This window comes from Ornithorhynchus anatinus, chromosome 8 (genome assembly GCF_004115215.2).
Source record: "Ornithorhynchus anatinus isolate Pmale09 chromosome 8, mOrnAna1.pri.v4, whole genome shotgun sequence".
NCBI lineage: Eukaryota > Metazoa > Chordata > Mammalia > Monotremata > Ornithorhynchidae > Ornithorhynchus > Ornithorhynchus anatinus.
Window position 1 is genome coordinate 62,119,572 of NC_041735.1, and position 15,719 is coordinate 62,135,290.

Below are 15,719 nucleotides of genomic sequence, written 5' to 3' on the forward strand. Positions count from 1 at the left end.
TGTATTTAAGAAATTGGAAATTGAACGTTTACAAGTTATTATTCATCGGGTTTTTTTTTTTTTAAATCCTCGATTCTATTTAAAAGCTTCAAAATCTTTAAACTGCTGTGATAGTGGACCCTTATTGCTTTACATAACTTTCATTTTATTACAGGAAATATATTTTGTAAAGTAATACGGAAGTTATTCACATACTATCCAAGGAGCTGTGATCACAGTGCCGTGATAGATTTTCCTCCGTTCTACTTAGGTTTGCCCAAATGAGAACATTGTTAGAAGGGATTTTTAAAAAGCAACCTTGATGCAGGACTTCAGTAGATGGCACTGTTTCCTCTAGAGAGTCTAACAATTGTGATAAATGAGAATATGAAAACTAAACCCCTGCCATTAAGGCGGTCCTTTGTCGGCTCCCCTTTTCTCAAGTGTAAATGGATTTTTCTTGTGCCCCGAGCCACACTCGTATTAAGTAATTACATTTGGTTTCACTAAGTTCCCCAGATTAATTTAGACTGTAAGCGCTCTGTGGGCAGGGGACCTGTCTGCTAATTCAATAATAAAAATGATGTTATCTGTTTAAGCGCTTACTGTGTGCCAAGCACTAATCGTAGGTATCGAGTGCTTACTATGTGCAGAGCACTGTACTAAGTGCTTAGGAGAGTACCACACGACAATATAAGCAGGGAAGCAGCGTGGCTCAGTGGAAAGAGCCCGGGCTTGGGAGTCAGGGGTCATGGGTTCGAATCCCGGCTCTGCCACTTGTCAGCTGTGTGACTGTGGGCGAGTCACTTCACTTCTCTGTGCCTCAGTTACCTCATCTGTCAAATGGGGATTAACTGTGAGTCTCACGTGGGACGACCTGATGACCCTGTATCCACCCCAGCACTTAGAACAGTGCTTTGCACATAGTAAGCGCTTAACAAATACCAACATTATTACAATAGACGAGAAGCAGCGTGGCTCAGTGGAAAGAGCACGGGTTTAGGAGTCTGAGGGCATGGGTTCTAATCCCGGCTCCGCCACCTGTCAGCTGCGTGACTTTGGGCAAGTCACTTGACTTCTCGGTGCCTCAGTTACCTCATCGGTAAAATGGGGATTAAGACTGTGAGCCCCAAGTGGGACGACCTGATTACCCTGTATCTACCCAAGCGCTTAGAACAGTGCTCGGCACATAGTAAGCGCTTAACAAATACCAACATTATTATTATTATTACGTGTCCTGCCTATTCTGCCAACCGCTTCGTACAGGGCGCCGCAGGTAGTAAGCGGTCAATAAATACCAATGACTGATTAATCTGTTGCCGAAAACATAGTTTGTCTCTGTAGAATGCTCTGTGTCAGATCCGCGGTCGCGCTTCATCACTTCAGAAAAATGCTACCTTTAGATAAAGAGTGAATTCCTTGAAAGCATTTATTTTGCCACGACTCTGGGCAGGGTACTGTACTGACTAGAAGAAAACAAACGAGCGAGGAGCGTACGGTCTAGCAGGGCTCACTGACAGCTAAATAAGGGGGAGAAATAAGAGTAAATAAAATATGCACAGAAGTTTTTATCGGGGGTTGTGGTAGGAAGCGTTGGGGAGATTAGTCTTTATTCAGGGAAGACCCCTCGGAAAAGATCGATCCATCTCAGAAAGCTTTTGAAGATAAGGAATATTAACTACCACATCTGTTGGATGTGAAGAGGAAAAGAGTTTGAGGCAGCGGACAGGAATCTCCCAGGAGGTCAGTGGCCTGTGTGTGGGCAGCAGGAAAGGGGAGAATATCGCAAAGGTGGTAAGTCAGCTTGATCGGAATGAGCTGGGGTGAAGTAGGAGAAGAAAGTGGATAAGCAGGAAAGAGAGGTGAATGAGTAACAGCTTTTTCATCTCTGTGAATCTATGGAAATAGAGGCTGTAAAATTCAATGATGGTGGTCAGTGGCAGCAAGACCTGCTGAGAAACATCCTATTGCCCCCCGTGCATGGATATCCTCAAAGTCAAAGTCGCCATATCTACTTTCCCTTTTAATAGTCCTCTAGAATTTTGGCTTACGAAGAGGTCCAATTTAAAAACAAAACTATTGATATTTTTGCCGCCTCGGCTTTCTTTGGTTTCGAACCTGCACCCTGTGAACTTTAAGATCCTGATGTTTGAAAATTGAACGGACAACACCTTTCTGTTCATCCCGAGCACACATTTCATGATTTTTGCAAATTTTAATGATGCCCCCAGTCACCTTATGTCTTCTTAGCTGGGGTTGTGCTTATTTTTCAGGCACTCTTTGTTATTTAATCAGCTCTCTCCCCCTTATTTTACCTTCTGAGCCCTTCTACAACCCGGTCCACACACTTGGCTCCTCTAAGGCCTACCTGTTCAATATATCTCGATCTCCTCTATCCCATGTCTTCCCTGGGACTGGAACTCCCTCCTCCTCACCTTCAAAACCCTCCTAATATCACATCTCCCGCAGGAGGATTTCCTTCACTAAGCCCTCATGTCCCCTACTGGCCTTCTCCTCTGTGTTACCTGTGCATTTTGCTGAGTGCCCGTTCGATTACCTGAGCACTTCGATTCTCACCCCAACCCCGTAGCTTTTGTGTTCACATCTTTCAATCCGTAGTATTTACTGAGTGCTTACTATGTACAGAGCACCGTACCGACGCTTGGGAGAGTTTAGCACGGCAGAGGTGGTAGACACGATCCCTGCCCAAAAGACGCTTACAGTCTGGAGGAGAAGATGGACATTAAAATAAACTGAGCCACAGAGAAGTTAAGTGACTCGTCCAAGGTCACACAACACACAAGCGACAGAGCCGGGATTAGAAATCAGCAACGTAAGATAGGAAGGCAGGAGGTGATTGAGGACTTTAAAGCCAATGGTGTGGAGTTTCTGTTTGATGTGGAGGCTCTTGAGCCGTGGGGAAATGTGGACTAAACTTTTCTTAGAAAACGTGATCTGGACAGCAGAACGAAGCGTAGACCGGAGTGTGGTGAGACAGGAGATGGAGATCAGCAAGAGGCTGGTTCAGTAGTCAAAGAGGGCTTTAAGTGCTAGGATCAGCATGGAGGCAGTTGGGATGGAGAGGAAAGGGTGGATTTCGGCGATGTTGTGAAGGTAGAACTGACAGGATTTGTTGACACTGAATATGTAGATCGAATGAAAGAGATGAGTTGAATACCACATTTTGGGTTTTTTAAAAATGGTATTTAAGCACTTATGTGCTAGGCACTGTGCTGTTATTATTAAGCCTTAGGGTAGACAGAAGCTAATTAGGTTGGATGCAGCTCATGTCCCCAGTGGGGCTCACAATCTTAAATCCCCATTTAACAAATGAAGTAAGTCACAGAGAAGTTAATTGACTTGCCCGAGGTCACACAGCAGACAGCAGACAAGTGGCCAATCTGGGATTAGAACCCCGGTCCCTTTGACTCCCAGGCTCTATCTACTAGGCCACGCTGGACTTAATGAGACGGGAGGATGTTGGTGCTGTCGTCTTTATAGTGATGGGAAAGTCAGAGGGACAGGAGATGGGCGACGCAGAAGACTGAGAGATGGAGAAGAGTCGGCTCAATCGGGGAAGGCCTCGTAGAGGAGATGTGGTTTTAATAAGGCTTTGAAGGTGAGGAGAGTGATGGTCTGTCGAATACGGAGGGAAGATGAGTTCTGTTTCGGACTCGTTAGGTTTGAGGTGTCAGCAGGACTTCAAAGTCGAGAAAGCAGGAGGACATGCGAGACTACAAAAGAGGACTGATGATGAATGTGACAGGAGCAGCGTGACTTCAATCAACCAATCAATCGTATTTATTGAGTGCTTCCTGTGGGCAGAGCACTGTGCTAAGTGCTTCAAAGTCCTCATGGCTGAGACAAATGTAAGATTCTGTTGTTTCGCTACTGTCGAGATTTGATTATTTCCCTAAGTAAATACCGTTTTTGTTTTTTTTAAATAACCAAATCATTTACTTGTGTGGTCTGTGCGGGTGTGGAACGTACTAATTTGGAGACTCACTTCGCCGGGAGAAATGGGCATTTGGCATTCCTCCAAACCTAGTAGGCAGCTTAGTGCGTGAAAGAGTGGCTAGCTGGACCTGACTGCTTCCTGTGGCCTTCTGGAGGTACCAAATCTGAGAGACACACAGTGAAGGCAGGAAACTAGGGGGAATCTCAGGGTTAACTACTGTGGAACCACAAGAGATTTTCTTTTTCCCCAGTTCTAGAAAGCTATGGGGGCTAGGACCTTTTTGCTAGAAACTGAGAATCAAACCGCATAAGTCCTGGAAGTAACCCAACCTCACACCTCCCCTCTGCCCTCTCCCCTCCCCAACCCCAAAGTAATTTGTGATTCCCGTTCCTTTATTTTAATCACCTCCTCTTTTGTCCTCCTTTAAATTGTAGAATCAGAATGATATACAGTAAAGAGGTGTTTGAACACCTCTGGTTTGATTTAGTGACAGAAGTGATCTTTTCTTCTGAAATGTTTTGAGCTTGAAGTACCCTGATATTTGTTTAAAAGGAAGCTGACTTTTGGCTAGGATTGTGCTAGCGAAGGAAAGTAAGTGTGGCTATAAATACCTTCGTTGCAGATTGCATGACCGAGTTTTCCTGAAATGTACAATCCCAAATCTGAAACTCTTTGTTTTTTCCTGCAGTCTTTAGATGACCTTTCAAATGTGTCTTCTGATGATTCAGTGCAACTCCATGCCTACATTTCAGACACGGGTAAGCCGTTTATGTTCGTGAACGTTCTATCCGGGCGTTTCTTTTTTTGGTAGTGTTTTGATAATTTGATACGCTATTATTTTTAACTAATATCCTCCCTTCCCTCCAAACTTTCCCTTTCTCCCTATTCCAAAAGAAAAGTAACTTCTTTGTTTCTTCTAGAATCCCGTTTTCTCCTTGGTGGTAGTACAGCGGTTCTTTTTATAGTACATTTCATGTTGTGCTTGTGAACTGTGTTTTTCAGATAGTTTATATGGAGAATTTTTTTTATTTTTATAGCCCACATCGGTTTCAACATTATGTTTAGGATATAAAAACCCATAACAAAATAGAATGAATGAATTCTCAAGAAGCAGCGTGGCTCAGTGGAAAGAGCCCGGCCTTGGGAGTCAGAGATCATGGGTTCGAATCCCGGCTCTGCCACTTGTCAGCTGTGTGACTGTGGGCAAGTCACTTCACTTCTCGGTGCCTCAGTTACCTCATCTGTAAAATGGGGATTAAAACTGTGAGCCTCACGTGGGACAACCAGATTGCCCTGTATCTACCCCAGATCTTAGAACAGTGCTCTGCACATAGCAAGCGCTTAACAAATACCAACATTGTTATTATTATTATTCCCTTCTCATATCAGTCGACAAAAATTTGTTTAAATTTTGCTTTCCTGAACAGTCCTTTAGGGAGTTATCGATCAGTCCATCGGCCATATTCAGCGAGAGTTTCCCGTGTGCAGAGCACTATAGTAAGCGCTTGGAAGAGGACAGTGGGACAGTTGGTAGACATGTTCCTTGCCCACAAAGGGTTTACAGTCTAGATGGGGAGGCGGGCATTAATATAAATGAATTACGGATATGTGCATAAGCGCTGTGGGACTGAAGACGGTGAATAAAGAAAGGGTGCGAATCCACGTGCTACAGTGACGCGGAAAGGAGTGGGCGAAAAGGAAATGAGGCCTTAACTGGGGAAGTCCCTTTGGAGATGTGTTTTTAATAAGCTTTGAAGGTGGGGAGAGTGACCGCCTGTCAGATGTGAAGAGGGAATGAGTCGTAGGTCAGAGGCAGGATGTGGGCAAGGGGTCAGCGATGGATGAGATAGATGAGATCGAGGTTCAGGGTGTATGTTGCCATTAGAAGAGTGAAATGTGCAGGCCGGGTTGTTGTAGAAAATCAGGGAGGTAAGGGAGGGGCCAAAGGGATTGAGTGTTTTAAAGTCGATGGTAAAGGGTTTCTGTTCGTTGCGGAGGTAGATGGGCAATCACTGGAGGTTCTCGAGGAGTGGGGGAACACGGACTGAAGAGTTGTGGGAAAAGCGACCCGGAAGATTTTCTCGTTACAGATATAGCAAGGTTAGCTGTATTTATAGGATAGGATAATGAACCAGCACTGACGCTGGGACTAAGCTAAATGGGGTTGAGGAAGAAGCCCAGTTCTAGGATTCTTGCCCAGGTTCCACCTAGGAAGTCATTCGAGGTTCCCAAAGTAAATCGTTTCTATTTGCATCGTTTTCAATTCATATAGTGCTGCATCATTGAGAACTAGATAGTCGTTTTACTTTTTCTCATTTTTTTAGAATGAGGATCGAGCAATTAATCCATGATATTGAGCACTTACGGCGTCCAAGGCACTGTACTAAACAATTGGGAATGTAATAGAGTTGATATGATTTCAGCCCTCAAAAAGGATGGCTATAGGACAGGTGGTCCTCCAGCACGTAGCAGAACTTGTGGAAATACCCCCCAAAATAACTATAAAGTCACCTCTCAAAAGTAGGAAGCCGCACATCCCCTTTCCCTATTCCCTCAGATTCAGGTTTGCTGCCTAGTGACGGTTGAGAACATGTTGCTGCTTGGGCTGTGATTAATCAGGGACTTAGTCAATATATTTGCCACTCTGGGTTCTACTTAATGATGTAACACCTAAATTTGGAGTCCTGATGCTAGCGTGTAGGATGCAGGAAGGGTCGCACACAAGCCAGAAGGTCTCCGACCTTCCCCGTATACCTCCTCACTGTGCCTTGATCCCGTCTGTCTCACCACCGACCTCTCGCCCACGTCCTGCCTCTGTCCTGGAGCAGCCTCCCTCCTCAAATCTGGCAGACAGTTACTTTCCCCACCTTTAAAGCCTTATTGAGGGCACATTTCCCCCAAGAGGCCTTCCCCGACTGAGTCCCCCTTTCATGAGAAGCAGCGTGGCTCAATGGAAAGAGTCCGGGCTTGGGTGTCAGAGGATGTGGGTTATAATCCCGGCTCCGCCACTTGTCAGCTGTGTGACTTTGTGCCAGTCACTTAATTTCTCTGTGCCTCAGTTACCTCATCCGTAAAATGGGGAGGAAGACTGTGAGCCCCACGTGGAACAACCTCATTATCTTGTATCTACCCCAGCACTTAGAACGGTGCTTGGTACATAGTAAGCTCTTAACAAATACCATTATAATCATGATTATTAGTATTAATATCTCCTCCCACTCCCTTCTGTATCATCCTGTCTTGCTCCCTTTGCTCATCTCCCCTCCCAACCCCGCAGCACTTATGTACATATCTGTAATTTCTTCATTGATATCGACTGTCCCCCACCCCTTCTAGACTATCAGCTCGTTGTGGGAGTGGAATGTGTCTCTTTTCTGTTGTTTCGCACTCCCCCAAGTGCTTAATACAGTGCTGTGCACACAGTAAGCACTCAATAAATACGATTGAATGAATGAATGAACGGCCAATCCTTGCTTTACACAAGCCCTAGTTAGTGACACCCCTGGAACAGAGAAGATTGAATCCTTTCGTGTTGGGGGTACCCTCACCCCCCAACCCCCTAGGCAGCCGAAAGGCAGGACGGATAAACCACCTATGACTCTGTGTTATCGGTGCTTTCTAATGAAGCTGTTGTAATTCAGTCTGGGCAGTCTGAAAAATTTTCTGCATTGACCCAGCATTAAATCTCCAAATATAGAAGTTTCCTTGCCTCCTTTGACTGTTCCGAACGGTGTCTTCGTCCTACCGTTTTAAAGGCTAACTTTCTAAAGCTTCCTGCTGGCACTCTGGAATCACGATGGTCTAACAATTCTAAAGTAAAGTAGTTTTTTCCATGTGAACACTGATATTTAGCAACCTTTTGGTATATTTTTGACAGGTAATAGCAAATGACTCACATTCTGCTGACAGCTTTTTCTACTCTTTAGATATATCCCAGGTGGTGGTTTTCCTTCACAAATAACTGACAGTGTTGCCTCTCTCTCTTGAGTATATTCAGTCGGTCAGTGGTGATTATTGAGCCCTTACTGGGCACAGAGCTCTGTATTAAGTGCTTGGGAAAGTACACTGCAACAGAGTTGGTAAACTTGAGCTGTGCCCCCCAAGAGTTTACAGTCTGCGGGAGAAAGCATATTAAAATAGATGAGGGAAAGGGGAAATAGTTTAGGAATATTTCCATAAGTATTGTGGGGTTTTGGTGAGTATCCGGGTGCTTAAGGGGTAACAGCCAAGCTACAGTCAGCTCTGGGGGAGTGGATGGGGAAGGAAATAAAGATCTTAGTCTGGGAAGACCTCTTGTGAGGTGATTTTCAGATGGTTTTTAAGGTGAGGAAAATGGTGGGCTATGAAGCTAGGGGTTGATCCAGGTCCGAGGGACAACTGAGAACGGGGGTGGGATAGACGAGATCATTCATTCAATAGTATTTATTGAGCGCTTACTATGTGCAGAGTACTGTACTAAGCGCTTGGAATGTACAAATCGGTAACAGCTAGAGACAGTCCCTGCCCTTCGACGGGCTTACAGTCTAATCGAAAGACAGAGGCTAGTTTGGTGGTAGAGAAGCAGAGTGTACAAGTTGTTTTTGTTTTTATGATATTTGTTAAGCACTCACTGTGGAGCGAACAGTGTCCTAAGAGCTGGGGTAGCTGCAAGTGAATTAGGTTGGACACAGTCCCTGTGCTGCTTAGGGCTCAGAGTCTAAAGAGGAGGGAGAAGAGGAGGCCCAGAGAATCCCTCAATCGTATTTATTGAGCGCTTAGTATTTGCAGAGCACTATAATAAGTGCTTGGGGGGCTACAATACAACAGAATTAGCAGACGCATTCCCTGCCGATAACGAGCTTATATTCCTGAACAATTAAGTGACTTGCCCAAGGTCACACTGTAAGCATTTGGCAGAGCCCAGGTTAGAGCCTAGTAATAGTGAGAGATCAGCAAAATTAAGTAGGAGGGAGAGAGCTGACTGAGTGCCTGAAAGCCGATGGCTTCTCTTCATTGCGGAGGTGGTAGGACAACCATTGGGGGTCTTTGAGGATTGGGGAAATCTTGCCTGAACATCTTTTCAGAATTCATTCATTCAGTAGTATTTATTGTGTGCTTACTATGTGCAGAGCACTGTACTAAGCGCTTGGAATGTACAAATCGGCAACAGATAGAGACAGTCCCTGCCCATTGACGGGCTTACAGTCTAATCGGACGGGCTTACAGTGCAGAGAGCGACGTGATGCAGGGAGATGAGCAAGGAGACTGACACAGCCGTCAACTTGGGAAATGAGTGCCTGGATAGATTCATTTTAATAATAATATTTTGTTTCCTGGATTTTAGCTCTGAAGCTCACCTCCTCCCTGAGCCCCTTCTTGCAGTTTTTTCAAGTCTCTTTTTCTAGGAAATTATTCTTTCGGGAAAAAAGTTGCAGATGAAAATTTATCTCAGAGGGGAATGGTTTCATTATTTCATATCCTGGATATGATTTTCATGGTCTATATATAGGCGAGGGATTGGTGGAAGGATAGACAAGATTGTGGGCGAGTAGGTTGACATTAGAGGAGCAAAGTGTGTGTTCTGGGTGGCAATAGGAAATCAGTGAGGTAAGCTAGACGGGAGTAAGGTGATTAAATGTTTTAAAGCCAATGGTAAAGAGTTTCTGTTCGATGTGGAGGTGGGTAGACAACCACTGGAAGTTCTTGAGTAGGGGAAACCAGGACAGATCTCTCTTTTTTTAAAAAAAAAAGAAGAAGAAAAAAAAATATCCGGTCAGCAGAGTGAAGTATAGACTGGAGTAGGAGAGGTAGGAAAGTGAGCAAGGAGGCTGATGCAGTAGTCAAGACAGGATAGGATAAGGGCTTGGATCAGTGTGGTAGCATTTTGGATGGAGAGGGAAAAATTTTAGCGATGTCGTGAATGTTGAACTGATAGGATTTATGACAGCTTGAATATGTGGATTGAACAAGAGGAGTAGAGGATAAAGCCAGGGTTATGTACTTGTGAGCAGGGAGGCTGGCGATGCCATCTTCAGTGAGGGGAAAGTCAAAGGAGGGACAGGATCTGTGGGAGAAGACGAGTTCTGTTTTGGACGTGTTAAGTTTAAGGTGTCCGTCTGCGAGACATCCAGGTCAGAGATGTCCCGAAGGCAGGAAGAAATACAAGACTTCAGAGAAGGAGTAATATCAGGTCTGGAGCTGGAGATTTGACAGTCATCTACTAGAGATGGCAGTTGAAGCCATGGGAGCAAATGAGTTCTCCAAGGGAATTGGTTTAGATGGAGAATGGAAGGGGACCCAGAACTGAGCCTTGAGAGATTCCCAAAGTGAGTCAGTGGGAGGTAGAGGAGGAGACCACGAAAAAGACTCTGAATGACCGGAGACATAGGAGGAGAACCAGGAGAGGATAACGTCGGGGAAGTCGAGGTTAGATAAAGTTTCCAGGAGAAGTCGTTGGTCCACAGTGTCGAAGGCAGCCGAGAGGTCGAGGAGGTGTAGGACAGAGCAGGGGTTGTCGGATCTGTCAAGAAGAAGAACACCGGTGCCCTTCGAGAGGGCTGTTTCCGTGGAGTGAAAGGGGCGGAAGCCAGATTGGAGGGGGTCCAGGCTTATTCTCCACTAAGACTTGACAAAATTGAAAATAATACTGAGCGTGTACAGGTTTTTATTTTTCCCAGAAAAAACTGAATAGTTCTAAAATGGGATTTAAATAGTTCACGTCGATACGGGCTGAAAGAAATGATGAACCCAATATAAACTAGAAGATAAATTACAAGGAATCGTAAGATATTTTTTTTAATAGGTATTAGCCCAAACTGGCAGGAACTACAGTATCTTTGGCGGGCTGAAGATACTGTAATGTTGCAATGCTGACCCTTTGTTCTGTTCCGTGGCCGAGGGCTTTTCTGGATAGCCTGAGTTTCTGAGAAAGGAAAGGTTTTAGACTGATCCCGTGTGTTTTCCGTAGACGCACGTCAGAAAAACAGATGAAACTGAATTAAGTCGTGATGGGTGGTGAAGGGCTAGGGAAAACCATATAGGTGGAAAAGTTGGGTGAAATTTGACAAATCCAGCCACCTTTGCTTTTTCTTCATGGTTGGTTTTTGTTTTCATTTCTTCTCATTGGAATTTTTGATCTTTGGTTATTTGGATATTAAGCCAACGGTTCAGATTTTATTTTTGGAAACAATAGTTGGGGTATTAGCTCTTTAAGCTGTTCCAAACGCTGTAATACTCACTGGAATAGATGCCAGATAATCAGATTGGGCACAGCTGCGGCCCCACGTAGAATTCACGGTCCAAGGGGGTGGGAGAGGACCAATTTATTCCCAATCTACCGACGCCAAAACTGAAGAGCAGAGTAATTAGGTGACTTGCCCAAGTTTACACAGCAGGCTAGAGATGGATCCAGGATTAGAACCCAAGTCTCCTAACTCCCAGGCGCGTGCCCTTTCCACTAGGATACGCAGCTTCCCATAGATACTTCCATCGTATACTCCATGTGCAACTGATCTCTCATTATTTGGGGCTCCTCCCTGTACGGCAAGCAGCGTGGCTCAGTGGAAAGAGCCCAGGCTTGGGAGCCAGAGATCATGGGTTCGAATTCTGGCTCTGCCACTTGTCAACTGTGTGACTGTGGGCAAGTCACTTCACTTCCTCTGTGCCTTGGTTCCCTCATCTGTAAAAGGGGGATTAAGACTTTGAGACTCACGGGGGACAACCTGATTACCCTGTATCTCCCCCAGCACTTAGAACAGTGCTGTGCACATAGTAAGCGCTTAACAAATACCAACATTATAATTATTATTATTACGTATGGTGGGGCCCGGCTGTCCGGAAGCTGTGGTAAAAATGGAAAGTGGCTAGGATCCGTGGATAAGTGCTCTCCTGAGGCCCGGACTGGGCCCGACAGGCATGGTATCTGAGTGAGAGTTTAAGGACATCGCTGAAAACTTTTTGGTCTCCCCCCACCCCCGACACACACACATACGCATGTGTAAAAAGTTCTGCTTGCCGGAAATTGTCAAATGTCAAAGAAGAAAGAAAATTATCTAAGTGCTAGGTGAACTCTTTTCTGGACTGTGATCAAGTCCCTTAACTTCTCGGGTGCAATTTGGCTTCAGGCCTCTTAATTGTGAAACAGCCGAGTTAAAGCCTCGGTTAAAGGTGTTTTACTCCTGGCCGAAGCACCTTTGCTAGTGAATTTATAGTAGCTGGCTTTCCGTGACGAAAGTTTAGCGTGATGCGCCGTAGGCAAGGGTGTTACAATTACTGAAGAAGAAGAAAGTTTTACCCTTTTGCTGACATCCATTTTTGTCAAGTCTGTCATTTCAGGCTTTTCTTCATTTCATATTGTCTTTTTTTTTTTTGTCCTTTCGTCTTCCTCCTTTTTGTGTGGTTTTTTTCTCTTCGTTTTGGTTTTAAATGACTAGTCTATGCTGATTATGACCCATATGCTGTGGCAGGAGTGTGTAACGACCACGGCAAGACATACGCCCTGTACGCCATCACCGTTCATCGACGCAATCCAAGCAGTGACGAGATATGGAAGACCTATCGACGCTACAGTGACTTCCACGACTTTCACATGAGGATCACCGAACAGGTAACGAGCTGTCGAAGCATCCGCTTCACCTGTAGCTTAACCTCCAGTTAAATAATGACCGGATTGCTCTGAAGCCGAGGAAGTTTCAGCAGAATCGATGGGCTAGAAGCAGCCTTTCCCCAAGTAGTTGCTAGAAGAGGGTGGAACACGGTACTAGGGAAAAAAAGCCAGGTGTGCCTTTTGCTTTCTCCCAGAATGGATATGTTTGTATCTTTCTCCGGCTCTGTCTGACCCCATCTCCTGATTCCATCCCCCATCCCGTCTCACCAAACACGCATACATATATTCTCTCCTTCTCTCAATGGTCTGTCTTGTCACCCCCACACCTCCCATTTATGACCCCTGCAAATACATTTTAAAGAATATTAAATTTTCAGTTTGGAGAAAGAGGGAGACAGTAATGAGAGTACATTCCAAGCGCTTAGTACAGTGCTCTGCACATAGTAAACGCTCAATAAATGCTATTGAATGAATGAATGAGAAGGGTGACCAGACGACAAGTGAAGAAACTCAGAAGATACACCAGAGAGGTGTCATCCTGGTTTCGGAGCAGTTTCAACTGAAAATGTTGATAAAGGTGACGCAGTAAGAACATCCCTAAAACAGAGAGTAAGCGGTAAAGATAACTAAATTGCACCTGTCCGACCGAAGTGGTGATTTTCCGGATTGATAACTCCAAGCAAACTGCCGACCTGATTTGAGCGGCGGTAAGCTATGTCAGAGATAGAGACATTTCTTGTTTCAGATAAATCCTATTAATATGAAAGTTGTTATAGCTGAACAGTACAGATTCTCCAGTCATAAAGTAGGATCGTTCCAATACAGCTTAAAATAAAAAAAAGTAACTAAGCATGTTATCCCCTTTTCTAAGAAGGAGTATTAGGGAACTACCTGTCTTGAGGTTTTGAAAAATCTGTCCGACATTAATTCAGTTTATTGAGCTCTTACTATGTGCGAAACACTGTACTAAGCTCTTGGGAGAGTACAGTATAAGAATAGACACATTCTTTGTCCACTACACCACAGTGGCTCCAGGAGCAATCAACAGTTCCTGGCCCATAGACTGAGCTGAGATGATAGGGACGGCCCCGAAGAGGAATCGTATAAAGCCACCTGGTCTGAAGCCTCCATCAAGTGAGTGCTGAACTGCCGAGGCACTCGGGTTAAAGTTCATGGAGCGCCTGCTAACAAAAACTCAAGCCATCTGGCCCTCTTCTTCTCCTGAGGCTCCACTGGTCATATCCTTGCATAACCTGGGGCTTCACAGAGTGTGAACCTCTCAGGGGACAAGACCTGTGTCTTAGTCCCACAAGTATACTCTTTTCCAGCATCAGTACAGTGCTCAGTGCACAGGAAGTGCTTAACAAACTCTATCAATGTTGGTATTTATTAAGCGCTTTCTACGTGCCAAACACTGCTCGAAGCGCTGGGGTAGATCCAAGGTAATCAGGTTGTCCCACGTGGGGCTCACAGTCTTCATCCCCCTTTTACAGATGAGGTAACTGAGGCCCAGAGAAGTGAAGTGACTTGCCCAAGGTCACACAGCTGAGAAGCGGCGGTGTCGGGATTAGAACCCATGACCTCTGACTCCCAAGTCCGGGCTGTTTCCACTGAGCCACTCTGCTTCTCAATTCTCAATTTATGAAATTCCTATTACAGACTAGTAGTAGGAAAACTGAAATACAACATTTGCTCCATGTTCAGTTCATCTCTCTCCCTAGTAATAGTTTCCTTCACAGCTGATTTGAGGAAATTTTCACTGAATTGTTAAACCACTGCGATGACTCGAAGCATTTAACATCTGAAATTAGCGAACGTGCTGTGTGCATATTAATCCCGTCCAGATATTTTCATTAATTCAGCACTAAAAACATGAAATATAATGAACGGGGCAAAATGCATTTTGGAAAAGGATCAAATCGTTTAGTCATCCTTTTTGCACGCAGAGTATCCCACGTGGAAGTATAGTCGTCGTAGCAGAGACTTAGTTCATTTGTTGTATTGGCCACAGAGCTTAGGAAATACAAACTGAGCTTGGGAAATGAGCATTTAGGTTTAAGGGAAATAATAAGGATCCGTGAGGTCCGAGACTGCGGCAGCTGTCGGCAGTTCCAGATACCATTAGACAATCTCTGTTTTATTGCCTTGTCTATATTCTCATACTCTTAACCCCCATAAAATGATAGGAGGGAAAACCCAAGAACTCGAATTCACCAGCTGCTATAAAACAGAACCTGCTGACGTGAAATAGCGTTAGCATCACCGTGTTCTAAAATTGCTTTTGAACCGTGACCTTTTTCCAGCAGTTGAACTCGGTGACTGCAAAAGCCTTCAGAATGTGTGAGTGATGAATACAGTTTTTGTATGGGTTTCCAAACAAGTGCAAAATATCGGACTGCTTTGGTTCTAAAAGCGAAACAAAGAAACGACACTGAAGTCGATTCTTCCAGCGTCCGAGCTTACTTCCTGGTACTTAATTACTTCGGCCTTACTTAAAAAAACTTGAACGGTTTGCTTTTAGACCACTGTTAGGTCCACTTTTATAGTACATGCACAGAGCGTTCAGCAGTGCCCTAAAACAATATCCTAGTGCTCTGAAATAATTATTGTTTCTCCCAACATACTTGATTTGCTGCCAGTGGGGAACCTTGAACATTTGTAGAATTGAGCGGGTTCAAAGTATTAAGTATCAGATTATGGAGACTTTCCTGGACTGTGTGTCTCATATCATGTTGTGGAATGCTTTGTTAGTAGTCTTTAAAGTGGTGAAGTTGGAGAATTTTTAACACAGTAAAGATCGCAGTAGTTTAGATTTTTTGGCCTTATCAGCCTGGTTTCTGCCTCCTGACAATTGCAACAAAAATCTATTCATTAAATGATCTTGCAGTCACTCCTTTGCGTTCACAGTTCATTCTCTTCAAAAGGTGAATCGCTTGCAGGGAGAGAGATGAGGAGGAGAAACAATTGAATAGGTTAGCTTGAGGGTAACTGACAGTGCAAGCTAGGGTCTAGTGAGGAAGGAAAGAAGCACGGAGAGAGCAGGTTAAGTACCTTAAAGTCAGTGGTCAGATTCTACTGGAAGTGCTCTACAGCTTCTCAAAATTCAGTTTATTCAGTTGTCCAAATAAAGAGTTAATTATACTAATTTTATATATGTATTATTGCTATTTTATTATTATTAATTATATTTGTGAATGC

The 15,719-nt window shown here is 44.4% G+C and overlaps 1 protein-coding gene across 6 annotated transcripts in view; it reads left to right on the top strand.

Moving 5' to 3' along the window:
• The window catches only part of SNX13 (sorting nexin 13), a 124,094-nt gene that overhangs the window by 88,959 nt on the left and 19,416 nt on the right, over positions 1 to 15,719 (top strand). For 4 of the 6 annotated variants that reach the window (XM_039912934.1, XM_029070226.2, XM_029070228.2 and 1 more), the window contains 2 exons: positions 4,626 to 4,695; positions 12,349 to 12,521. In XM_039912934.1, the coding sequence (XP_039768868.1) occupies positions 4,626 to 4,695; positions 12,349 to 12,521 (243 nt within the window). The remainder of the gene's footprint in view (positions 1 to 4,625; positions 4,696 to 12,348; positions 12,522 to 15,719) is intronic. The other 2 variants (XM_029070227.2, XM_029070225.2) reach the window with 1 other exon arrangement.